The sequence below is a fragment of the Hetaerina americana genome, unplaced genomic scaffold, assembly GCF_022747635.1.
Source record: "Hetaerina americana unplaced genomic scaffold, ioHetAmer1.1.p SCAF_70, whole genome shotgun sequence".
Lineage (NCBI taxonomy): Eukaryota > Metazoa > Arthropoda > Insecta > Odonata > Calopterygidae > Hetaerina > Hetaerina americana.
This window is the reverse complement of record NW_027287317.1, coordinates 1,343,202-1,370,617: the sequence shown is the minus strand read 5'-3', so window position 1 is coordinate 1,370,617 and position 27,416 is coordinate 1,343,202. Positions and strand designations below refer to the sequence as shown.

The 27,416-nt window shown below is 36.1% G+C and overlaps 1 protein-coding gene across 3 annotated transcripts in view; it reads left to right on the top strand.

Moving 5' to 3' along the window:
• LOC139697227 (beta-1,4-N-acetylgalactosaminyltransferase bre-4-like) overlaps nucleotides 1-18,802 on the top strand; it is a 413,079-nt gene extending 394,277 nt beyond the window's left edge. For all 3 annotated transcript variants that reach the window (XM_071595894.1, XM_071595896.1, XM_071595895.1), the window contains 5 exons: nucleotides 2,638-3,552; nucleotides 5,252-5,512; nucleotides 8,341-8,524; nucleotides 9,384-9,602; nucleotides 10,718-18,802. In XM_071595894.1, the coding sequence (XP_071451995.1) occupies nucleotides 3,015-3,552; nucleotides 5,252-5,512; nucleotides 8,341-8,524; nucleotides 9,384-9,602; nucleotides 10,718-10,850 (1,335 nt within the window). In that variant the 5' untranslated portion in view covers nucleotides 2,638-3,014 and the 3' untranslated portion in view covers nucleotides 10,851-18,802. The remainder of the gene's footprint in view (nucleotides 1-2,637; nucleotides 3,553-5,251; nucleotides 5,513-8,340; nucleotides 8,525-9,383; nucleotides 9,603-10,717) is intronic.
• Nucleotides 18,803-27,416: the final 8,614 nt, after the last annotated feature.

The window sequence follows — 27,416 nt, the reverse complement described above, 5'->3', positions numbered from 1 at the left end:
CGCATTCGATTCTGGAGTTGATTCACGCGAAAAGTGGCACTCGGACAGAGTCGCCTCAAACGCGAGATGCACGGCGGTAACATTCAACTAATTCTATATGCCAAATCAGTTAGCAGGTGCATGCACAGCTGAAGCATACCACTTAAAACCAGCTGCCAGCTCTCGTTTTGGAGCCACCCCTCTTCGACGCGTCGCGTGCCTCTCGATGTCCCAGAATCCTCTCTTCCCGCACGTCTCCTCTCGCATTTCATGTCCGGCAAATCCTGCGGCCGAGTTCTTTCTTTGGCACTTTCCAGACCGTAAAGCAATAGCGTGACTAAAGTGATTGTGTCGTTATTAAAACATGAATCGAGCTAGGGCCTGGGGTATGATTAGATTTGAGTGGCGAACCCTTCGGCGCCCCAAGACTCAAATGGACGCTTAAAGGGTAGTATTCCTAACTGGCTCCCCGCGTTTTATTCCGGCGGCTCGAATGTTATGATGTATGGCATCATGATCCTCTCTTGCGAAAAAATACTTCTGAGATTTATGTCTCAATTTTTTGATTTTTCGGTGAATCAATGTAAAGTCAGGGTGTCCGCCTACATGGAAAACTGGGAATTGTTGAAAAAGTTGATGAATGTTGCTCTTTTGGAGAACTTGAGGAATTTGGTGGATGTTCCAGGAAAATCGGTGTTTGACTCATTTTAGGTTGGGGAATTTCCCGCTTGCCATTTTGAAATTCGTTTGAGAGACATTATTAACTCGTGCCTAGGCATCATCTTCACAGGCCTTGCCCTCCACTTGATCCACAAACGAGAGACAGCGATAAGGTTATGCAAATTGAGACAGATTCAAACTTCCCTTCCTTTTGTTCCTTTAGAGGAAATACTTAATTTTGTCTCTCGGCTCTCTAGTAGTCAAGAAGTGTCTAATTATTTTTGCTTGTGGGTGATGTTAACTCTTGTTGTTGATCGATGAAAAGAATGTTTATTTTATGCAAATGAAATGAAACTGATCTTGCGGCTGTTGTCGTTCTCGTTCAGTTTTACATTAAATCGTAACCTACATCACTGTTTCTTTCAGAATATTGGTTTCATTTTCCAGGAAATTAATGTTCCCCTGAGGAAGCGTATAAATGTCATCTTGTGGGTTCAAAATGATTCCTGAGCAGGATGGTGTACTTACTCGATATTGTTCACATATACAAGTAAACCTCCGATATTAATCAGGATATTATGCTACTTGTCCACTATTTCCAACCGTTTCTTATAATTTCTGGCACCATCAGCCAATAATTAATATTAATTGACCAATATTTATCCAAAAATATTACCTGGGCAACCTGGAAAATTCAGGGAATTTATTGATTCACAGATAGTAGACATATTGTTAATTACCTTTTGAAGAAAGCGATCATTGTAGTGTAAGAGGTAACTTTAATGCTTAGTAGAAAATTCACATTTTAAGTCTACTATTTTGCCAGGTTACATGGTGAAAAAAATGTTAGAAAAATATTGCCAATAATTCCTCTACATTTTCAAATTTTTGTCTTAATGTTACCTACATGGTCTTTAAAACTTGTTGTATAGTGCAGTTTAGGAAACTAGGAAAGTATTCCATGGTATAGTATGTTAGTCTACCGATTGCTGTGAATGTTATTTACTTTTTGTGGCTAATTGTTATTAAATTAATTACATGTTAAGGTTATACTAAAATACAAGACAGAATTGTACTTGAAGATGATGCTGTTCATTTGATTCCATCTTTATGAAATTCTGTTGCGAATCAATATGTCCTCATTAAGATTATCAAATGATCCATGGATCTCAATGTCCCACCACCCTTAACAGCTATGAATAGCATTACTCCTAATAGAGTTTTCTTGGTCCTAGTTCCTTTAAAGGATTGAAACTGGGGTCAGACTTGTGAACTAGATTCATTCTTTTGATGACTTGAATATTTTGCCTGGTTTATGGTATGCTCCTTGTCTTTAGTCTTGTGGGTCACTGCATTACCATGTTGATGTTTGCATAAAATAGTTACCGACCAAAAGCTGGTAGCACTGAGATGCGCAAGGGAGTGGGGAAAGTGAGAAGTGGGAAGGGGGACATGTAAGGAGTAGAAAGGAGAGTAGTAGGAGAAATGGTTGGCAGGGGTACTACTGAGTACCCTTCCTGGTCCACATGCCTATTCACTTCTCGTGTCTGGAGCTCATATCCCTGTCATATTCTCCCAATATTCAGTTTTCAGAACCTAAGATTCTAAGGCCCATATTTTTAAGGGCCATTTCCCAGATCGGGATGTCTCTAAGGGAACCCTCGAATTAAAATTTTCCATCTGATGTTGTAACACTGGAAGTTCCTGAGGAGTCTCTAATGTCAAAAACCATGGGAAATTTTAATGGAGGAGACAACGAAGTTTCTTCTAGAACTGGAAGATAATTATAAATATGGGCCCAAGTTACACTTTCAAGTTGACCGCAGAGGATCCTTTATCCAGGAAGGGATGCATGCGTGCAAACCACCGACTTACCCATCTGGGATCTCCCTTTAAAAAAGATATCTCTGTACAAGTGCCACGAGCTTTGGTTTGGTCTGTAAAAATAATTTCCTCGTGGGTAAAATTTAAATGTTGTCATTTTTTTATCCTTTTCAGATGTGGGGCTCACGGAGGCATGACCTCTTCCAATACTTGGTAACAGCGTAGGAAGTCTCCCATTCAGGAGAAACAGCAAGCAGAACTCTTCCTCAGTTTCCTTGAATCTCAAAACTATTGTATGCATTGTCCCGTAACTCATGTCTAGTTAGCCCAGTCAGCCCTTCTCACTCACCCTAAAATTACATGCCAGACGGCCATGGGACCAATGCCCCTGGTCCTGCCCATTCGGCTCTTTCCTGCTAAGCCAGCTTCTTACAAAGCAGACACTCGTTGTCCCTGGCTCTGGTGGCTGTGGTGGCACCTCAGTGAAGTGGGGGCCACGGTGCACTTAGGTCACCTGTGACCGATAACTGGCCGGCATCAGCAGCGCCGGCATGACTAGTCCCACGTTCTCTTGGCTTCGCTTGCACCTGTACAAGGTCCTCGTGTCAGCAGTGCTGGCACTGCTGGCTCTTCAGTATGCTTTTAGCACCATCTTTGAGTCTAGACATTTTGAGCCCCTCTTCACCATTGCCAACCACTCAAATGGGAGGAGTGGAATGTATTTAGGGGCCATGGGAAGAAATCTTCGAGAGATGCCGCCATTGCTGGCAAAAGGTGTACCTCCACTCAAAGTGTCATCCTCTCCCCTGATAGTGAGGAATGCTACATCAAAACCGACTGCAGCAGTTCCATGGAATGTGGTTAAAGATCTAAGTGTTAAGTCTGTACTTAATCAAGCAGATGGTTTACATAATCTTAGTGTTAAACCCTCAGAAGTGAATGATTCATCGACCGAGACTTTGTTATTATGTTCCGATTGTAATGAAGAGGGAAAAAAAATGTTGCATAATGCCTCAACTGCCATATATCCTGTGTCTTCACCTCCTGCCACAGGAATGCCTCCATGCCCACCTATTCCTCCTACATTGGGTGAGTAATATTTTAAATACTTTTTGGTGATTATAATCCAACTTAAGTTAATCTACCTATTGAAGATAGGTTTTACATGGTCCCTAATGACTGAAATGTACTATGTTGTGTATGTACTTCCTCTTGCGTCTCATGCTGTATAAATAGCCGATTATGTTCTTTCCTCTACTTCCTTACCTAAGGTTCTCCCTTCTTTTACAGACTTCAACCCCAGTAATTCTTGTCTAAGTGTAGTAATTTATTCTCCTATCATGCTGCTGTACATTTCTCTGTAAAATTTATTCCATTTCCTACTCTTTTTCATCTAAATAATAGGTTTGCGTTGATCTCTACCTCACTTCACTAATTCATGCTGCCTCCTGCTAAAATCACACAGACTTGGCATATCGATACTTACTTTCATGATCTCCTGGTGGCATTTTACAACTTACCTGTGCTTAAGATTGTCTTAAAATTCCATCCCCATATCATAATCATTGCATTCCACTTCTAAGCCTTCTTTTCCTCTGCATTCTGCCTGGTCTGTGTGATGATGACTGCTTAGGTCTTGCCCACACTCAATGGACTGACTCCCATTGCTTTCACGATTTATTATCTAGTTGTAACTACATATATACGTTGCCGGCTCTGGTTGCAACAGGGTAACCTTATAACATCCTTGCCTGCCAACCCAGTGGCTGTGAGTTCAATTCCTGCCTAGGAGATTTTTCCACCTAGGGCTTGGGTGTAGGTATTTGTCAAATCATTATATCATTGTTTAAAGGCCGAAGTGCTGTTTTCAGACGAATGCAAAATAAATATAGGCAATGTACTCCAACTTGAGTTGTGAAAGTGTACTTGTATTTTCATTTCCATTGCTATGCCAAAATGCATTCTTTGTAATATTTTTGCATGGAGGTTAAAGTTATGATGAGGAATAGTGTATTGTCCTGTGCCTTCAAGTTAAGAAAAAAAATTTTTCCAAGTTAAAATTTTTGAATATCTTGTTCTTAATCCTCGTCAGATAATCATATGAGTTTAATGATGTAAAATCCACCATAAACACAGTAATCAACCCAAAGGTTAGTTTGGTAGATGTTGGTAGAATTTACCCAATTCTACGGAAATTCACAATCAGGGTAGGGGGGCAAGATCCGAAAGGAAATTTAAGCATGGGTCAAACCTTCCATGTTATTAGGCTTCCCAGTTCTCCAATGCATTGCATGCCCAACCAACTAGTAAGTAAGTATAAGCATCTTGAAGTGGCTAATATTTTATGCTGCCAATTTCTTAAATATTTCTAATGTAACTGGCATTTATTGGCTCATATGATTCAATTTTTATCTGAAACAGCATTCACTAATTTATCTCATCTGGTCAGATTAGGGTTTATTTTTACAAATGAAAGTTTGTAAATACAAAATGAACGTGCCTACGGTCTTGAAGCAATGAAAATGGGATAGCCGAGACTGTAAACTTGATCAAGTTTACAGTCTCGGCTATCCCGTTTTAAAATGAAAGCGTATTTTTTACAAAATAAACTGTTTTGTATCAATTCCAGGGAGAAGATGATTTGAAATGTGAAGAACAGAGATTTTTTTTCAGATTAATGGTCTTTCAAATATATGTATTTCACTGGAATAAAGTGTGTTCACTTGGACAGTACATGTACACATAAAAATGTTGCTTATTTTTCTTTAATTGCATGTTTTGGAAACAGTTGGGCCATTGGAAGTAACAAAGCGAATTCCCTCAGTGAAAGAGCTGGAAAAAGGTTTGGAGAAGATCCTTGGGCGTGACTTGAGTGGACTTGAGGTGGGTGGCCATGGTCGCCCTAAGCATTGCCAAGCACGGGATAAAGTGGCAATTATTGTTCCATATCGAGACCGTGCCGAGCACCTCAGGGCCCTCCTCCTGAATTTGCATCCTTTACTTCATAAGCAGCAAGTTGATTATGGAATCTTTGTGATAGAGCAAGCAGGTCAGTATACCATTTCCTGAAGTTGATGGCTCTGCAGATCAGTCAATCAATCTCCATTGAATACCAAAATGTATTTTTCGTGCAAAGCAATAGATTTTCTTAGGAAAATCAGGGTTATTGCTTTGATTTCTTGAGAAAAACAGTCTTCTCTGTCATAAAAATAATTTCAAGTGGAGTCGTTTTTATTCTGGCATTTTTGAGTGCAATTTTCTGGTTCTGCGCACTATTCTTGATGTGAAGGAGCTATTTTACAGTAATCACTCATTTATATATAGCTTTCTAATAAGAGATTTGAAAAAGGGTGTTGCTACGTACCCCTCTTCATTCCAGTCTTCTAAGTCCCTGTAATGGTTAGTTTTCGTTAATACAGATATTTTAATTTAGGCTGTTCAAATGCCATTACACTTATCCCTCTCCAATCATAGGCTGTTCTTACATGAGATTCCACTTCATTTTTTTCAATAATATCATCTTAAACTAAGAATTCTATTGCAATAAGAATGGTTCAGCTTATTTCCTTTAAACCACTTCTCAAAAATAGAGTAATTCTTTACTCTCAGGCAACACACTACTATTAAATTTTTGTGTATCAACTTATAAAATGTTGATAAAATGGGTGAGTTATTGAATAGTAATATCTAATATGTGATATTCGTAAGTCAGTAATCAGGTTTTTACATGAAATTTTTTAATGAATTTTGATGAAATTTTTTTTTAATTTGGCATTTTGATAGAATAGTTTCTTAAGCTTTTTCTCATCTTGGACAAAGGACCCTAGAATTTAAAATTTTCTGAAACACTTCATACACTGACAATTACTTGGAAGCAAATTCATAGCCCCAATGCCTAAACCTTTAATTTTTTTGGGAGCAATGCCACATCAACCAGCTTTGAATGTATTAAATGAATAGTCACATGGGAAAATTTCAGAAATTACTGCATAAAATATGATAACTGTGCACATGAAAGTATTTACGCGCATATCCACTCTGAAATAGTCATGAATATAGGTGTAGTATATATAAAACTTTTCAACATTCAAACAGCATAGATAAATAAATTAGTATCTTAACCACTCCCTACTATTTCAAGTTCTCAGTCCCCTAAAACATCCCCCCACATCCCATCATGTAGGGCCTGGCCAACCCTGGGCCGGCCAGATCAGAACTTTTGAATTACCCTTTAAAGTTGTTTTCCCTCTTCAAGAGAGTTAAACTTAGCATCACCCATCTGTTACTTCTGATAGATAACTAAATCAGTCACTTGACTGTCCTGTATTAGGAAAAGCATAGAGCTGGCGTCTATGCAGGTCTGAGAGCCTTTTATGACATGGTTAGCACCTCCTACCGACCTCAAAGAAGACAGTAGGGTAAAGGTAGAGATAGAATTTCATTGCTAAGCACTCATGTGATTTTTAAAGCTTAACATATCAAATAGTATACCGGCAGAATATGTAGTCTGTAGTTATAATAATACTGTATTTTCTTAGCATGTAGTATATATTTACAGAAAAGAAAAATAATGAAAATCTAATCTGGTAAATGGTAAAATTGAAAGTAGTTACGCAGCCTGCAATCAGGAAAGATTGGGAACTGCCATCATACGTTGAGGTATAAGAGTAAGGAAAAACGAAGGAGATGTCAGTAGTCGGTTAACTTATGCCAGGCTTACTGTGCGTGGCTCGGTCAGCCGACAGTCTTTTGCCCAGCACTTTGCTCGTTTCCCCTCCATTCCTAATTTTTGGATGATTTTTATTGCTTCAGATTATTATGGAGGAACTTAAATATAAAGGGTCAAAAGCTAATATTTCCTCTATCCTTCGTACAAAGGTACAGAAGCACTGTGGAGTTATTTGAAACAGCTATAGTGTGAACAAAAATGAAATTTTAAAACCTGGTCAAGGTAATAGGTAGCCTCTTGATTGAAAGTTACTTAAGCAGGTTACTCAGTGCTAAATGAGCTAAATAGGAAATGAAAACATTTATATGGCTTCAAGTCATGTTAGGTGGGAATAAATCTTTATTCTTGTGCAATCCATTATGACTAGATCTTTCTTGTCTCCCTTTGGAAAGGTTAGTGGTTTCATTCGGAAGTCATTGCTCATTGAACATTTGGTATTATCTCCTTGTGTGGTCAATGTGCTCCAGAATAATTGAAACCACTGGTAATTGCTGGCAATTTTTACTTCATTTGTGGAGTGTGAGTATTAAGTGTCATGAGCAACATACTTGAGTAAGCATGTCTTTTGGTGACTTGACTGTCATGTTTTTAAAAGCTAGTGAGTGGTACCTCTATTGATATGTTTCATCTGGGTCATTATGTTAGAAAATGGGATTTTGAAAGGTAATTTTTCTGCTCTTATAAAGAAATTAAGAAGGAAAAAATTCTAGTCTAGCCATCATAAAATTATATTTTGCTTCCTTTTTGAATCTTTTAAATAACTGTGCGCAGTGAAAACCTTTGTATGTTCATTTATATTTTTGTTAAAAAATTAGAAATGGGTCTTAAATCAGATTGCAAAGGATATTTTAAAATAAGAATCATTAAAAATGTAAAACTTTGGTGGAGGCTACAAAAAGTCTTCACCACCACCTAAATTTTGGAATGGTCGTTATTTTTGGGAATGGTTGTAACTGAAAAATATGAAAATATTACTTCTAGCTCTGCTAAATTTTCAAGTGATTAAATCATCAGTCAAGATTTGCATTTTGGCAAACATTCTTGGGGTGATGAAATAATTGTTTGTCTGTTCAGGTTGAAATGAAATGTAATTGAATTTAAATTGACAAAGAATATTTAATGGCATAATGTCTACCTTATTGTTGCAGGTACTGGGCCTTTCAACCGTGCAATGCTCATGAATGTTGGGTTTGTGGAGGCATCAAAATTGTATGACTTTGATTGTTTCATCTTTCATGATGTAGACCTTCTGCCTGAAGATGACCGTAATTTGTATACCTGTCCAGAACAGCCACGGCATATGTCAGCTTCTATTGATGTGTTCAAATACAAGTAAGGGAAAAGCTTTTAATTTTTAAAGTGTTTTTAAAATTACGTATATGTGATGTGTAGAATTATTCTTTCCAATGATGCAGAAATATGTTAAATGCAATAAATATTTGGGTTCTTGTTAGTAATTGAACTTACACATAAGATTTTTGTTTCAGCGAAAGAATGCTTTTCATCTTCATTCTTACATTTGCAGATTTTAATTTTGGAAAATATTATTGAAAACTAATAGAAAATCACCACAGGGTGATAATTAATTCATTAGTGCTTTCACTTAAATCTCATCATTTTTGGTTTTTCAAAAATTTAATACCAAAAATTAATCCAAGGATCTTTTTTTAGCAGTCCGAGTCATATTGCTCCCTGACAATCTGTTAATTCTCTTTTAGCCCATTGAATCAAGATATTAACTATCAACTGCTTCACAGAATCCATCTGTAATCTTCCTTGTGATTCTTTCCCTCGATTATAGTTTAATTATGGTCTTCAGTAGGTTATCATGCCTTAAAAGTCCAAATGCCTATTAATTGAATGAAGGGCACCATAATTAATAGTTTAGTCCTAAGAAATAATGATTTGTTTTGTTGATTGTGGCAACCTTCAAGGATAATACTTCAGTGATGTTCATTTCAACTACAATGATGCTGCAATATGTAATATGCATGTGTTTTGAAACTTTTTCTGTGAGTTGGCATTCTCCTTCCACTGCATCATTTTGTGCTTGTTGTATTTCTGTGCACCACATTCTAAAACTTTAATTTACCTTAAAATTCTTTTTATTTGGTTGATCTATAGTCCTCATGTAATATTATTCACCGTTTATTTATCTACGCACCCGAATTAATTTTTATTTCTAACTTAGGCTACCATATCCTGCAATTTTCGGAGGTGTGAGTGCGATGACTTCGGCGCAATTTCGTAAGGTGAATGGCTTTAGCAACATGTTCTGGGGCTGGGGTGGAGAAGATGATGACATGGCCAATCGCATCAAGTACCATCATTTTCACATCTCACGCTATCCTGCCAATATAGCGCGGTATAAAATGATCAGCCATAAAAAGGAGAAAGCAAATCCAAAAAGGTGATTTCCTGGAATTTTTATGTCAATATCAAGTAGAAAATCCTCATTCCATCTATGATTTATCTTCTCCTGCTTTTAGAAAAGCTTTCTAAGGTATAAGTATGAACATTGGAGGTAAAATTGATTCAAGGTGGTCATATGTCTTGTGAACTTGTAAAATGCATTGAACTCACTACCATCCTCAGTGAAGTCACTGAGAATCCTCATGGTGTTCCTCCTTGATTTTCCCTAAATTTCGTGTTGGCACTGAATGATCCTGGGATCATTATATTTGTATGAATTAAGACTCAGTGGGTACCGTCAAGTTTTTCAGGGGCATCATACTGATATAATTCAACTTAGGAATTCTCTACTGTGGGAACATCACTATCAGACAATGTGCCGGTTGATTTTGTGTAATGCTTTCTCAGCTACCAATCAGCTGTGATCAGCCCATTCTCTGGCTTTTCACTATCCAAATTTATTCACTGGAAGTAAATACAGCCACCCATATTAGAGAGAAAAACCACGAAGAGCCACGGCGCTGCTTCTGGAAAAGTAATACCAAGAAGGACCGTCTTTGTTTTGTCATTCTAAGCGCATCATGAAAAATATTTAATAACTTTTGTAATCCTTAGTTATATGTTCACATTTTTATCTCGTTTCAGTGACATTATGTCCTGGATCCTTACATAAATGAGGTTCTTTTTTGTTTTTTTAAAGAAAGGTAATGGACAATTTTCAATGCATCAAAGACTGTTGTGACTTTCTCATCCTTGCTCAGTTTTTATTACATTATATATATATATATATATATATATATATATATATATATATATATATATATATATATATATATATATTTGAAATTTTTCCAAATTTTTCACAGTGCGGTCATTATTTTTAACTGTAATTAATGCCCTCTTTATTGCTTTCTCTTATGAATCCCAAACATTTGCTGCTTACTTTAACTATGCCTTTCTACATAATATGAGGTAAAATCTTTCCTTTACTTTTTCATTTTGTTTACATGCTCTCCATCCAGATGAAATGATACATTTACTCTCTATTAAGGGATTTTGTATTGAAGTGTTCCTTTTTATGCCTGATTAACACATATCCTTTTGATATTTAAGGTATGACTATTTGTACTCCGGACAAAACCGGTTCAAGACAGATGGTCTCAGTAGCCTGAGATATGAGCGCAAGGATATGCAAAAACAGAGATTATACACTTGGATATATGTGGAATTGGCAGCACCCAGCTGATGGCGGGCCCTGGCCAGGCTGTGGCTCGGCTAATCTACCAGGTGATATGAAGGTTTGGATGGCTGAGGATGCCAAGGCCAGGCTTAATACTCCTCCATTATGTGGTGCCATAATTTGGTAAAAACTGATGTGTTTGTTGATGGATAGCTAATAACTTCAGAAAAGTGTTGTTTCAGAATTCTTTGCCGGGTATAAGCAAGTCTACTGGCACTAGCTTTTCCCTGGTGAGCATATCAAGACTTTTTGGGGTCAAGTTTTAAAAGATTACTTTTATAATAAAGCAAAGTATTCATGTTTCCATGTACAGTTCCAAATAGATCTGATTTCTCCATATAATAACAAATTTATATTCTTTATAGCCTTGTGATATTTTTCTCAGTGTCTTGATTAGATGTTCAAGTTAGAATACAGTGGTTATGGTGTGTCCATAGGTAGCAAGGTAAAATTTTTGTTTTTGTCACTTTTTAAGCTCATATGCTTGTTTGGCCAAGCCATGAGCTCAAGAATGTTTCGTCACAGTAAGCAAACTGTTTTTGTGGAGTTCCTCTGCAACAGCCAGGTTTTCATGTTTTGGTGTACACAAAAATTGGTAGATGTGTATTTGTCCTTGCAGATTTTGCCCTGAAGTCTGCTGAATTACATTTATATGGAAGACTGAGTAGGAACTTTATCTCATGTATCTGCTATGTACGTGGTCATATGTGTGTATAGACTTCTGTTGTTTAGTATCCACCATCATTTTAATGTAGTGTACTTCATTTTTGAATGATGTTATGGAAGTGTTATATCCTAACTGTCCCTAGAATGTGATGTGATGGTAAAATTTTCTGTGATGGTAAAGTAGAAGGTTGTTGTTTTGGTTGTTATTATTTTTGTACATGTTGTTTTAACAAAGGTCATGCTAGTTATGGATTGTGTAGATAATTCTTTAGATTCCTTGGGCAAGGTTCTACAGGACCAATGTTGAATTTCTGTTAATAATTTGTATTATTTTCCAACTATTTTGCTTTGTGAATTTTTAAACTTCATCAAAATAAACTTGAAGTGGTTAAAATTCTTGATAAACAGGGCTAGGGTGAATTGTTTTCTCATTTTAATTGTCATCAGTTAATTTGTTTTAATTTTCTATTTTAAATTATTTGAGTTATGATTGATGTTTGTGTTTTCATAGTATTTGGTAGAGTAAAATACTGTAATAACGAACTTTGAAATTGATGAGTAAGATTTGATTCGCAATTCCTATGAAATGAAATTTATTTTTGTGGCAGTATTTTGGTGTCATGATTCATATTGATGATATTTTGCTGCATATTTAGTACCATCAATTTTTTGTTTAAACTCTAATGATGGAGGGTCATTTTGTGTGTCCTTATTAGAGTCTTGGCTCATGCAAATATTACACTCTTTTCACTTGGGGGTGGGTGAATAGCTCAACAGGAAAACCTACACTGGTCATGCAACTGAATATGATTTTAATATAATAATTTACAGTTTTTTTTTATTTTAAAGTAGATCCGTAACTCATAGGAAAGGCATCATTTTTTCCATTATAGATTATTCCCTAAGTTTTTTACTATATTTTTTCCTCTGGATCCAAGCTCTTCTCTTTATAAAGATGATCTGATTTAACAGCCCCCAGTTTTTATTCTAGCCAAAAGTGCACGAGCATGACATTATGAACATGTGCTCATTTTCAGAGGGATTTCTTTGTAAGTGATTGGGCAGTGTAGTCATTACAAGATCATGGTTTGATGACAAATTAATGCAAGTTTTGTATCCAATGATGCCAAAATACTGAAATGTGGCAAGTGTGATTTTAGCATCAATGATAATGATTGTACTTAGATTTTTTTGAAATTGGAGGTCATAGTTACTGTGTAGAAGTTAGTTAAAAAAAATGCTGCATTACTTTTGCTGTGAGTCAAACTTGTTTGTTGGCAGAAATTACAACCTGGGTTGTATTTATCAATGGTAGCTTTAAATGGGTTGGTGGTATGTGAAACATGCTAACATTGTCAGGAATTAATCTAGACTTGATTTTAATTTCATAGTCCATTTCTGTTGGTTCTCTGTGTTTACCCTTCTTCTTATTTTGCCATTATCTATTGACATAAATAATCCAGAGATGAACTAGGAACAGAGGGGTTTTAGAGCTTATGTTAAATTTCTTAACATATTCATACCGCTATAATTGAAGTTTATTTTCAACAACATGGTAAATTAGTTCATGTTGGTAATATGCACTATATTTTCATGTACCTAAATAATATGAGTACTTATGAGCATTAACAAAGGTTGTGTAAAAAGTAATTATAACCCATTCTGTTGTGTATTAAATATCTTATTTAGATTTTCTGAATTTATAAAATTATGCTTTGAGGTCATTGAATTGGTTGATCCTTATACTTTTTGCATATTTGCATATCAAAATATCTCTGAAGTTAGCTACTTGTTATTACAACCCAAAATTTTATCCATTGTCATAAATTCTGCATTTTTCTCTATTAAGAGAAGTGTACTCAAAACACTCTCTTCTCGTTTTTATTTGAACACCACTCCAGTATCGAATTATTTACTATTTATTAAACTCACTGGCATTTTAAATCCATGTATTATAGTATGATACATGTGATTGACTAATGCCAATTTAGATAAGTGAAATTGTGTGCTTCCCTTGGTCTTTTGTGTGAAAATATATATCCAGCTACAGCTTTACTATTGCTCATTAAATCATAAGTACTGCGGAGATTAGTGAACTTACTCATGACTGTTGGGCTGCACTGAGGCCCCCTGAGGTAATGCTTACTCTGCCTAAGACTGCAATGTACAATTTTGGGGTTTATTCTGCCAGTAGTCTCCAAATATTTGCTTTTGCAGTAATCAGATCACCTTCTCTTTCTAAAGATAAATATAAAATAACTCCTCTAAGTACCAATGTCCCTCTGTCATTCTTTTCAATTGGTATTAAAATCTGACGAGGGAAATGGTATGATACAGTGGTGATGTAGAATTTATTGTTATTTTTTTATTTTAATATTGCCAATGTATATTTGTTGGTGGACAAATGAAAAAAAAAATGTTGTGTTGAAAATAATACAACTAGATACTCAAGATGGAATAGTGAAGTAGAATAATTTTCAGTTTCCTGATATGTGATTGTATGATATAATATTTAGATGAATGTCTCAGAAAGATGCTCAAGTACTTGAAGTCAAAACACATAATGAATTAATTTGTGTGTTATAAATAAGAGATATTATTTGATTAGTGCTACTCCATGAAATATTTTGTGTTGATGCTATTTACAACTGTGCAAAATATGTGGCATATAAAATATTAAGAATGCTGTGTCATGGAACCTCTAAGTGTTAATGCTTATTTATGTCCTGTCGACATGAAAGTTGTTTTAATAGCTGTGAAATTGATGTATCCTCATTATAATGCAGTAACTGAATCATAATGGCTTTTTTGTCGTGGAAATACGTAAATCAGGTGTTTAGCTGCCAATGTTTTCTCTGTGAACAAATATTCAACGTAACTGATTAATGTTACTTAAGCATATTTTTGTTGGAATAAATGTAGTTCTCTGAAGAAATTATTCCATTGGCAAATGGTTTTCCCTATCAAAAACTCAATTATATTAATTGCTTCTTGAGTTTTAGCATTAACCATTTGACTTACAGTTTCAATATCTATTGTGAAATTATATTTTTTCTCTTTTCTGCCCATTCGATTGTTCCTCTATCTCCCCTGGATTCATGTGAAATTGAAGAATTAACAAAAATTTTTACATAGTTAACATTTTCAGGCTGCAAGTGCATTGAGGGGTGTATACATCAGTGTGATGATATTCCATAATATGATTTACCTAAATTTTTTCATTCAGAATAATTTTAATAATGAGCTATCAGTATTGCCTTACAGAGGGTCCTTGCTTTACAATATAATGTTCCACGAGACCAGTCGTACTGAGCAAATCACCTTAAGTAACTCAATTAACACACTTATTTGTGATCAAGCACTCTGGTTTAACAATTTCATCATCTATATATACGTTGAATTTGAGATTGCATATTTACTTATAAATCGTATGGGAAAATAATCAAGTTAGATCGTCAAATATTTCTAATCGCATTCATACAACTTAATATGATTCATGAACTCACCTTACTCACCTTACACAACAAGACAAAGTTAATATCTAAAGTCTCATATTCATTGTTAGGTACCTCATAGAAGCTAAATGGAAGGCATACAAATTCAGTCCCAGACATAAAATTGACTGTTTAATAACTCTTACTAATTCCCTCATCAAAACTCAAAAGACTTCTTTCCATTGAGAAGCAGACTGGATGAATTATTATACATACATTTCTTATTGTATATTGGTAGAAATTTGAAGGCCAATTTTTCTTCTTCCATCTAAGTCATATATCATCTACTTCGATCCAGAGTAAGAGTTCACTTACCATGGAACAGATAGCACTAGTATAGTAAGAACCATCAGCTGGGAACTCAAGTCCATCAATGCCAGCGTAATTGATTTAGAGTGGATCAGTAGATAAGTTCTGTTTGATAAAGCCAAAACAGGGAAGAATTAAATTCTGAAATTGTGTGGAATGTTGCTACAGTGACTTTAGAAGAGCCACCTGGTGGTGTGTGCTTAAAATTTGGGATATGTCACATTGCAAAATTCATTTATATTGAGCAGAATAAAAACCTGGCACACTGTCAGAAATTGAGGGATTGTTCAAAGTTCATGGCTGAAATGATTTTGTGACATTGTTGTACAGTATTGGCATGTCATAAAAATATCTTTTCCTTTAAAAATCAGGAGAAATTCACAGTGCAAGAGTATGTCTTGGTAGCCTAAATGGATAAATTACTCCTGGAAATTGAGATATTGAGAGGGAAAGCAATTCCCAGTCGAGACAAATGATTTGTTTTTGCTGTAAAATGTATCATATTCAGTGGCAGCCTCTTTTTCTTGAACAGAACTTTAACATTTGCAACATATAAGTGATTGGGTTCTGCAGTTTCAATGTTTCCCATTTCTGAGAGCCTTGACCCCTCTGCCCACTGCCCTACCTTAGTCAAGGACTTGAGGAGGGCTGACTGAGTGCAATAACGTTGGCAGCAACAGGGGACCCCTACTCCTCTCCTCCACCCTCCCTGCTTACCCATCGCCCCATGTAGTTCACCAAATTGATTTCTCCATGTGACATAGTGTTTATGGAAGCATTAGGATAGTAGTTGTTGGTTTTTGATACTCCAATCCGCCTCTCAATCATCTGTGGTTCACCATTTTTAGCTCACACTCTTGTGTCAAAAGGGAGTGGCAGAGAGTGACAGTACACCCTCTGGTATAATCATAATCTCGTGATTTGTTGTGAACCATTTGTGAGCTATGATATTGACAGCTCTGTAAACAGTAAATGGATCAATCATTATGAAATCGCATGTGAATTAGCCAGCTTTTAAAGACAATAGCGCAAATCATCAACACAGTAAAGGTAAAATGCATATGGCGTGATACATATTTTGATAAGAGTTCATAAACTACCCTCTTAAATAAGGAACCCACTGCAAAATGCTTAATTGTTTACCAGAAATAAATTAGGGGAAAAAAGCAAGGAGGGCAATCAGATCCCAGTAGATAACAATTTTTCGAGGGCATGTGCAATTGTAATATGAGTGTTCAGTTAGCCAGAGGTTTATTCATAAAGCATGTGGTAAAGTAAATTTCTCATAATGTGAACCCATTGTAAAGTGGGGACCCACTGTACTCCTTTTAAAATTTTAAGCGAACCAAAATTGTGTGTTTGGTCTGAGGACCCACTGATATTATTGCTTATTCTTGATTTGAAATGTTATATTTTATCTCATAATCTGCTGTTATTTCATGTAATTCAAGCGCCAACTGAAGTAAATGTGTATGTTTTTAAGATTTGAGAAAAGTTGGTGGTGCTTAATTATATTGTGTTATTTTTTTAATCTGACTAGCTGTGATGGAATAGATATATCTCAAGAAATGATTGCATAAGGTTTATATATAATTTAAGAAAGTGTGAAATTTGTTTACCAGCTTGAATGCAGTGAAACCTGCTTACATAGTGGTACATTCTCCTAATTCTCATATTTTCTCAGCTTGCATACTGTATTGTTGTCATTTTATTTCTGTGACAGATGTATGATGGTTTTCTTCTATTTTCGGGATTTTACACTAAGTCATACTCAGTACTATATGAGAGTGAATTCATATTTATGTCATTATTTGATTTAGGTAACAGATGCGCATGTTTTAAAAAGTATCTGCGCCATCAGAATTGGTCTTAAAAGAAGCATGTGAGTAACTAATACTGAAAATAAAATTTGTGGCAGTAAAAGTTATAAGTTTTATAAATGTTCTCTCAAATTAAAATTAAATTCATTCCATTTTAGCTCTGAAGTTTACAATTAAGGCTCATTACGTTTTTTCTCACCAAGTGTAGGCATGGGAAAAGCTATTATGAACCATTTGTTACATTGAATAATGTATTTTAAACAAATGAAATTAGTTTTCAAAGAGATTTGGTAGTTGCTGAATAGTGTTGATGTGATGGAAGTTCTTGTGGTTGGGATATAAGATGTGATTAATGCCATCATGCCTCGATCACTTCAGGAAAGTATTTTTGTTGATTTCTGAACCACTAATATGTATTACTTACCAGCATGCTTTGCAGTATCTATATTCAAAGTATTGGATTTGAATCCTGCCAAAATAATATCAGCTCAGGGTATTAATGATGTGATTTTCGATTTTTTAATTTAAATTAAATAATATTTGCTACACTTATACATAGGAGCAATTTAATTCAATTTACTAATTGTAAACTATTGTTTACTGGCCATTTTCTATAGAAGGACATTATATTTTTCGTGAAGGAAATAAAGTTTGCACAAACCTTGTTGTAGTAGCTTCTTCAAATCTGTTTTCATTTCTTGACTTTGTCTGTTTTCTTGGTGGCTTCTTGCGAGATACTCAGTAGGTGTATAATTTTTTATCTTAAGTGGCATAAGCTGGTTTCACTGTCAGAATAGTAGTCTTGATTGAACTGACTCTAATTGCAGCTAACATTGTTTAATATAGTGGACATCAAAAACTATTGTAAAAATGCATTAACCATCTTTATTAAATATCTCATGGTGAATTTTGATTTAATTTGCCTGTATTGATTTCAAATTCTTTACACTGCAACTGTTGAATTTTGCTTGCAATCTACTTTGAGTGAAGATAAACTTGTCATTGATGAAATGCCTTCAACATGGAATGAACAAAGCAGTTTTCTTCATTGCTGTGAAACCTTAATAAAGCACTTAAAATCGAAGCTGTACATTTATTTTCCTACCCAATGAGTGTAATCAATTTAGCTACAATGTTGATGGTATTAATTGCAGATATAATGAAACAGTAATATTAGACAGGAATATGGAACCAAAAGGGGATGAAACTTCTTGCCTTTAGGTGAAAGGATTTTTTTCTACAGATGCGTACACACAAATGAATACGATTCCATTCCACAAGTGTCATTATCAATAGCATTGAAATTGCCCAATTGGATATCTCTGATGTTATATTTTTGGCAAAGTACATTGGATTTCATTTTCACTCAATTTATATCACATTTAATCTAGCCATAACAATCTAGCTATGATTGATTGCCTTTGGTGCGTCATTTCCATTGGATGTTTTTTCTAGTTAAAACTTAATTATACCTATGCCTTATGCGTATGAGTCACAAATGTAATGCACTTAACATGACATTTATATGATATATATACAAATGATTGGCTATTGCTCATGATTTTTCAGGGGGTGCCTCTTTATGTAATAGCTATGAGATGATTTTATATTTGAATCCCATTGATTGTGTAATTTACTTGTCTATATTAAACATGGAATAAATAAGACTATTCAGGGGTGAATTTGAATTGTTTTTCAAGGCCCTTTTCACCAAAATCGAATTATTTTCTGACTTATTGAACAACCTTTTTTTAGCTTTCTAGTTAATTTACATTACTCTATGTAATATATATGGTGTTCACATCCAATTAATGTAGTTTCTGAATATGATGATGCCAGATAAAATAAATAGTGAAATGATTTTTATAAAATGTGATATTTTTCTTTTCAGTAAATTTTTCATGCCACCCTAATTTGGATAAATTTGGCCGTGCTAAGTAGTCAATTTCCAAAGTAGAAGTATTGTTGTATCAAGTATCCCTCTTATCCAACCATCCCTTATGTTTATTCTCTTTCATATGTGCCATTACTGTCTTCAAACATCTCATCCAAATTCTTCTCTGTTTTCCTGAAACTTCTTCTAATCTAGCTCATATCCATTTTGTTATAAAATATGTTCTTTTCTTTTCAGTATCACCATCCATTACTTTTACCCAAGAGAATAAAATCCACTGAACTTGACGTTCTAGATGGGGTCACTGTTGAAAGGCTTTGTTTAAAGCCTCTATGTTACACTTAGCAAGACTTTATTACTTAAGGTTGAGGTATATTGCAGTGCAAGCTGATATGTCAGTATGCTTCACAAATATCCTGTAGTCAGAGTTCTCACTTGGTATTGAAAAAGAGGACTAAGATTTGTCTAAGGAAGGTATAGTTCCAAAGGTTATTTTTTGCTCATGAAAGAAAAGGAAGCTGGCATTTGAAGGTTTATCATTGTGAGTGAGACTGAAAGGATGAAAGATGATATGGGGAAATTGATAGAAGTTTTAAATGAAGGTGAACTTGGTCCAAGAATATTTCAATTGGGAGACATGAATGGTTGGGTTGGAGATAGAAGGGATGCCTCAGAAGAATTAATTGATCCATACGTATGGTGAGTCCCAGGGGAATGGTAATGGTGAAAATTTGTTGATTGGGGATAGTTGTCTCAAATATATGGTTGACTCATAAATGTGTACAAATGATAAAAAGAATGATTCTGAGAGCATTACTGATTTTGGCATACATAATGAATGGCGGACAGTTGTTGGACTTTCACTGGGGTAAGAGCATTAGTGGAGGGTTTCTTAAGTAGATTAGGGGAGAAATTGGGTTGAAAGAAAGATCATAGCCCAAAAGTAGTTAAGAGTAAAAGGAAAAAATTGCTGGATAAAAATGAGAAAATGGTAGTATGCTTGTACTCCAGGCTTGAAGATAGTGATGGAATTAGCTGAAATGGAAAAGATACAGATGAAACTTAATGACTAATGCTTAAGAAATTTATGCGGATTGTTGAATGTGTTATAAGTTTGTGAAAATGTTTTGGTCTGGAGAATGAATGTTGGCATCCGATGGTAAAAAGAAGTGGTAGGTTGTGTGATTTTAATTAGAAAAAACATAAAAGAGAATGGTTGTGAATTAAAGTTAGGAACTTGGGACTATAATTTTTACTGGGAACAAATAATTAATGTGAAAAAAGTAAGGAACTAACCTGAACAGCAGAAGTAAAATCTTGGGATGTTTGGTGCGTCCATTTAATTCATTTAAAGGTATAGATTTAATCATTTTTACCACGATGAAGGACATGTTAATTTCCCCGCAAAAACCATGGGGATAAACCGTCGGGAGCTCTGTCCCGCCGTATCGCAGCCGACGACAAAATGAGTACAACAGGTTCTGCCATCTAGCAAACGTATGAGGAACTTAATGGAGCCTAAACTGACGATTTGAAATTCGATTGAACATACCAATTGGTGCATTGCAAAATATATGAAAATACGAATCCTTTTTCGTCATCACAAAGATTATTCGGAGTTCACCGATTAGAAATCGAACTATATAGATATTTTACCGACTGTTACAAATAAAAAATAAAGGGTTTGAATTGCGTCATTGATTCTAATCGCATGGCATTCTGTTTTTATATATATTTTACGTTTTTCAGCTCATAGCATACTGGAATTTTGCCAAGATGATTTCGACACTTAAATTAATCCAAATATTAAGTGGACGAATGTAAAAGAATGCTCGCCTACCTTCATGTCTATTTACAATTTTGCATTTGGACACATCAGTTGCCGAAAAAAACAAGGAAATGTTGGGACGCACATCGCTACGTAACGGAGTGCAAGAGTACACTTGTATACCAGAGAGTAGAATGACCGAAAAAATTTATGTAGCGGTAATGACAACCTTATCAAAGAAGAAAGGTACCAAAAGCGCAAGGTACATCGTATATGTACGCTTGTGGTACATGTACGGAAGATTTGTTAAGAAATTTTTACGGTGTAAGACTGAGACCCGCAGTTAATTTTGAAACCACCATAATTCTACGATTGCGCTTATCTCTTGAAAAAATCACATTATTTTCAGAAGCAGCATAGTATGAGACATATTCGTCAACATATTTTGAAAAAAATGTAATTATGAACCACCCAGAATACATGCATGGAAAGTGGGTAGTTAAGCAAGAACTATTCACTTTTGATCCAATCAGAGTTTGTTTTGGCCCAGGGATACCATACAGTGTGGAATACTATATACGTTGCATAGTGAAGTAGGCGATTTAATAATGAGAGTAGGGACAAGATCTGTCCCAAACGTAGTAGAACTGAGTCGATTAAAAAATGCATTGCTAGAATTGATACATTCACTCAAAAATCTTCAAAGTAGCACCATTGTGCGTCCACACATCGCTGCCAGCGGGTTTACCAAGCCTCGCCTGGCTTCAGGAAGGCAGCGCCCCGTATGCTGCTATACTGCCTCGTCACGGACTGTTGCAACGCTTCCAACGAGCCGTGGTCACGTCCTTTCAGTGGGGATTTGAGGCGGGGGAAGACATTTGGTTCCGCGGGAGAAGAAGTTTGGTAGGACATTGTCTAAAAAATTTGGATCCTCACTCATATTATCGAGGATCGCACGGCAGATCCACGTGCGAGTTTCCTTCTGTTCGTCCGAGAGAACTCGCGGCACCAACTTCGCGCATACTTTTCTCATGTCCATTTTTTCGGTCACAAGCCGATGTACATCACTTTTAGGTATGCCAAGTTTATTAGAAACAATACGAACATTTAATCTGCGATCCCTGCCCAGCAAAGTCTTCACTCTTGCAAACTTTTCGTCACATTTTGAGGTCGAAGGGCCCTCTGAACGTTCGGTTTCTTCAAAATCTCTGCCCTATCGAAACAACTTGTGCCACTCAAAAACACCCGATCTACCCATGACTTTATCTCCATAAGCTGCCTTGAGCATGCCGTGAGTCTCTTTCCCGGTTTTGCTAAGTTTCACGCACAATTGGATGGCGTAGCACTGTTCCAATAGCCGATTTATGACGGAGCGTGACGAGGTCACGTTATAGAGGATTCGCAAACGAACGATCCACACTCCACAAAGGCTGGGAGCCAACTGCTATCGGCCTCCAGCCTTTCCCGAGACTCCCCTCCCTCGAACCCAGCCAGAGACACCACCGTCCCTACTGCGTCTACCTATCCGGAAAAAAATAAGTCGTACTACATTTGAGACAGGCCTTGTATCCACTGATAACAGGGTAGAAAGAAAATTTACCTGCCGGCGGTAAAATATTGTGAGGTATCCCAAATTTAAGAGAAGGAAGGTATCGTCATGTGACTATTAATCAATTCATCCTATTAAATGATAGAATGAAATACGAAGTAAAATGTAGGAAAGTAGATGCACGAAGTAAGAAAAAAGTCCCAATTCAAAAAAATTTTAAAATGTCAAAACGAATAAAAAAGCGAAAAAAATACAATTCAACAGTTTAGGTTACTGCTTCGCTATTAGTATTCCACTGAATAGTCCGGACTCTTTCACTATCAAATTTCGCAATTTATATTGTTTTGACACTCTAGTAGTTTAAAAGCTTTATCCCCTTAAGATATGATGTTCTATAACGCTTAAATCTGAGTCAGTAGGTGCAATAATGAAGTGTAATAACTATCCATTAAGCAATAAGATGGGATTTTCAAGGCATAATTTGGTCGTTTAAGTATATTTACATCAGCGTACTTTTAACAAACGCTTTGAAGTGCTGTACTTATTTTTGGGTTTAACATAATGATAAATATCTTATCCCTTAAAGGTTAACACTGACAAATAAAATCCAATTTAAAGCCAAAAACTCTAAGGTCAGATTTACAAGGTAGGGTAAAGAAAGAATTTCGGAGTGTAAAAATCATTCGTCTTGACTGGGAGGCGAATGATTTTTACACTCTGACACTGTTGCATTTTAATGCAAATTCAGTGGATGACTCTCTTATAAGTTACTTTCGTGGCATCTCCCGCCGTAACTTCGACTTCATCAGAGCTACATTTCCCTACTTGGTCCCTATTTTGTACAAGACAATTTCATTATTGTCAAAATAATTAAATTATGTATTGATCCATGATGAACAAAATGAGAATGTATGTGATATCAAGATATGTATATTTTGCCCGATTCAAGGAAGTAAAAAGTTGTAAGAGAGTCGGGAGAGTGTGGCCAGGCTTTTTAGAACGCTGGTTTTTACTAAGTGGGAGGCACATGTGAAAAGGGGCGTGCTTGAGAAACCCAAAGGGAGAAAATCATTGATTAGCGAGTAAAGAGAGGCATGAAGAGGAATTTCACGTTCCAGTTACTTTTCTCGGTATTATGGAATCACATTTTTTCTGAGAAGGTCCCAAATGGACGAAGTGCGACATCGGCTTTTTGGTGTCGAGGCAATATGTATGCGAAATATCGATTCCACCTCGATGTTCCCATGTCGAGAATATCAAAGATCATGTTGCCATCGAGGTCAATATCGAAGACCATGCCGATGTCGATATCCATATCACGTAAACATTCAATGTCGCATCGACATTCAGTGTCGCGTTGATAATCAAAGTCGTGTTGATACTGTTAAATCGCTCTGCCCGTCTCGTATATTGAAGTGCAGCCAGCCCTTTCCCCAAATTCTCTCAGCGTATCCGTTCTGATAAACGAGGAAAAAAGAAAGAGAAACGCTATCCTTATGATTATGCAACACTGGGAGCAAATAAAAAAGAGAATCTGACGAGCTAGTCAGTCATTAGGTGAAACAAACCCTAAAAGTTACGACTATTCTCATCCCTAGGGGCCGGAACTAAGAATACAGAATATGCGAGGCCAGCTCAATAATAAATGGTGGTGGAGAAACCCCCGTCAGCAATGATGGCTGACGCAATATTGGATTCAAACTAACTAGACTTATAACAACCATAACATTACACGCCAAGTGAACAATGTAACTTAAGATTAAATTTTTGCACAATTAATTATGCAAAAAAAATATTATCGCTCTTCATTGAGCAGACAATTTAGGAAAAAGGAAGGTCACTACTCGTCGGTAAGAGGAGGTGGTAGAGTATAGAATGTGCAGGTAATTTCCCTGCCTATTTTATAAGCTCGATTTTTTTCACACATCAAATAGGTTGAGCATATCGGTGGCCCACTCTCATCAAACGCACTCCTCTTTCTGAGCCTTGATGGTAATTTTTAAGCAACACAAAAAATAGCAATGCAATGCTTGTTTCACCGCAAGGAAATGAACCATTTCCGGAGTCCCGAAGTGGATTTAGGATTTATCGACTGCCCGTAACATTGTAGTTTAGCTCCGAGTAGTTCGGCGCGGAGACCTTGTGAAGTCAATTTTCACGCAGTATATTTAGAAATTATTGGGTTCAGAATCTTCTTCGTTGATTTAAGGGACTAACTTTTTTATTTTGGTCTAAACACGCCAGGCATTTAGGTGATTTTCTAGCCATTGTTTTAATCAGAATCGTTTCGAAATGCATTACAAACTTACCTTGCGGTAGAATTTCATACAATCGTATGCACCGCACATACAATCGTATACACCGCATCGAAGACGAGAAATTGTCATAAGACTTAACAATATACATAAAGGTATTTGAGTCATTTAGCGTTAGAAAATCGCAGAGAAACTGAAGCGTTGACTGGAAAATTGTAGGTAAATATCCATACTAAAAGTACAAGTCTTTCCTTTTAGTATGGATATTAAATACTTCCACGAAGTGAAGCCTGAAACAATAGAATATATGTAAGTAAATACTTTAATGCGTGAATGTTTTTTTATTTAAATGATAAAAATCCTTCGTTCATAGCATTCTTCTGTAGATCGTTTTCATTAGAAGAGAACAGTAAGAATATATTCATCATAAGCGAATTTCATTGAAACTCAATTTTCGCATTTTACTAATGAAAGCCCCTTAATTTACACAATTAATCCCCATATTCCAATAGGATTAGTCTTCAACAGTGCAGCACTCTAGCCACCCGACCAGGTAGAAAGTTGATGAAATCTTTAGTGCTCTATAATAAAAACCGATTGGAAAGAGCCGTTTCCTGTATTTTTCAATGTTCTGAATAACTTAATTCTGATTGAGTCCACTTCTCCCTGGCCGAATTAAAACTGCACACTCTAAATGTCTTTAATGAAGATGGGGCTGAAGTGTTTTTCAGAAAGACATCACTTTTTATTTCCGATCATATATATTATAAAGGTTATGTGGACTCTCAGGGAGTTTTCCCTTGCCGGAGACACTACCTTCTCGGTGCATTAAAAGACCCCAACTTGATGGGATGTCCCCTCATTTCATCATGGTAATAGAGAACGAAGAAATATTATTTCAAAAACCTCTTGCATGGTTGATTGCTTGTTATCACTGACAAGAAATATACAAAAGTGAAGTTTTCGTGATTAGGAAAAATTGAAATAATGCAAGATGGAATTTATAAGATTCAAAAGAAGTTATTAAGCCACAGTTCTCGAAAGAAATTAGAAAAGAATATGAAAATAAATAACGGAAGAAGTTGATAAAAATATTTTTTAATTCATTGCGAATATTTTACTATTTCATCTCCACCTATGGGCAGAACGCATTGGAACGTCATGAAAAGTACTGAAATATTGTAATGGTTGATTATATGGTTTGTTTAAAAAGGATCGGGAAAAGTAAAAAAAAATGGATTTATTTCAGATATGGCTACAATGCCTCAAAATTATTCAAAGTACATCCTTAGAGCTCCGACAAACTTTTGCGAGCGGCATTTCACGACTTGAAGGCTCCCAGGTAGGCGGATTCCGGAAGGTCCTCAGGGGTGAGCGTGCGAGCTTCTTTGGCGGCACTTAGGGTCCCATTGAGGGAAGATTTTAATTTTGGGAATAGCAAATTTTTAGCGAGTTGGTACGAGTTTAGCGCAGATATTTCGCAACGCAAAATTTTCAGTGATAATGGTGTGCACTGCCATATTATCAATACCAATACGATCTGCGATCATGCGCACAGTTAACCGACGGCCTAAAATAAGCTCTTCACGCACACGGCAGGAAGAAATGGTTACCAATATTTTTTTTTACAAACCCTATATTTATTGTTGCTGCACTGTTAATTTGTGGCGCCTCATTTTTAACAACCCCCAAACCGTCACTGCCAGGCGGGGGATGACATAAGACGAACGGGGGCGAGCTGTGAGACGAAGGCGGCTTAGCAGGGGAAGAGGGGAGGGTGATGGAGGAGTGGAAATGCGGGGACCACATAGAAAAATGAGCAGACCTCTCCCAACAATCCGCTCTCCTCCCCTACCTTGTCTGGCAATTATTCGTTGGTTTTCATTTCCGTCCATTTAATATTTTCTATTCTTCACATCACCCACATTTTAAAAGCCTCCGACATGATTCAGCGATCATGTTTCCGCACCGTAGAATGCCACGTTCTCCATGAAAGTTTTCACAAATATTTTGTTTCTTAATCATACTAATATATGTATTCTTACTCATCGTCCCTGTCATCCACTCCCTCCTCCCCGTAAGAACTTCTTTGTCTGACGTAATTCTTCTTCATATGTCCCTATCACCAATGGGTTACCCGCTAAGAACCTTGGATCAACCATATAATTGTATTATATATTTCCCTTGCAAGAATGCAAGATTTCACACGCTAATAAGGTGGTTCTTAAAACGTAATTCTTCTTCATATGTCCCTATCACCAATGGGTTACCCGCTAAGAACCTTGGATCAACCATATAATTGTATTATATATTTCCCTTGCAAGAATGCAAGATTTCACACGCTAATAAGGTGGTTCTTAAAATCATCACCTAAGATATGGAGAGGAGGGAACTTATTACGTAGGGAATGATCAGTTTGGGTTCCAAAAAAGTAGATACATGCGCAATGCTACAGGAGTAATGAGGCCAATAGGAGAATAGAATAAAATCAGAATATATTTTTTTATTTCATAGATTTCGACAAAGCATTTGATCGTGTAAATAGGGTAGCAAAATATTTCAAATATTGTGCATGAATGCGTGTGAAATTTGCTAAACGCCACGTTAAGTCGATCAGTAACTTCATTTGGAATGGAATGCTCAAGATTTTCGAGAGAAATTATTAAAGCAATCGTAGAAAAATTTTGGCACGGAAAAGAAATAATGGATTTTTACGGAATTCGAAAGGTCAAAATTCCGGAAAAATGAATCTGACTCCTAACTATTTTTCTCTTTTATATCCTAAAATAAGTTATGAGTGCGAGACACTTACTTCTC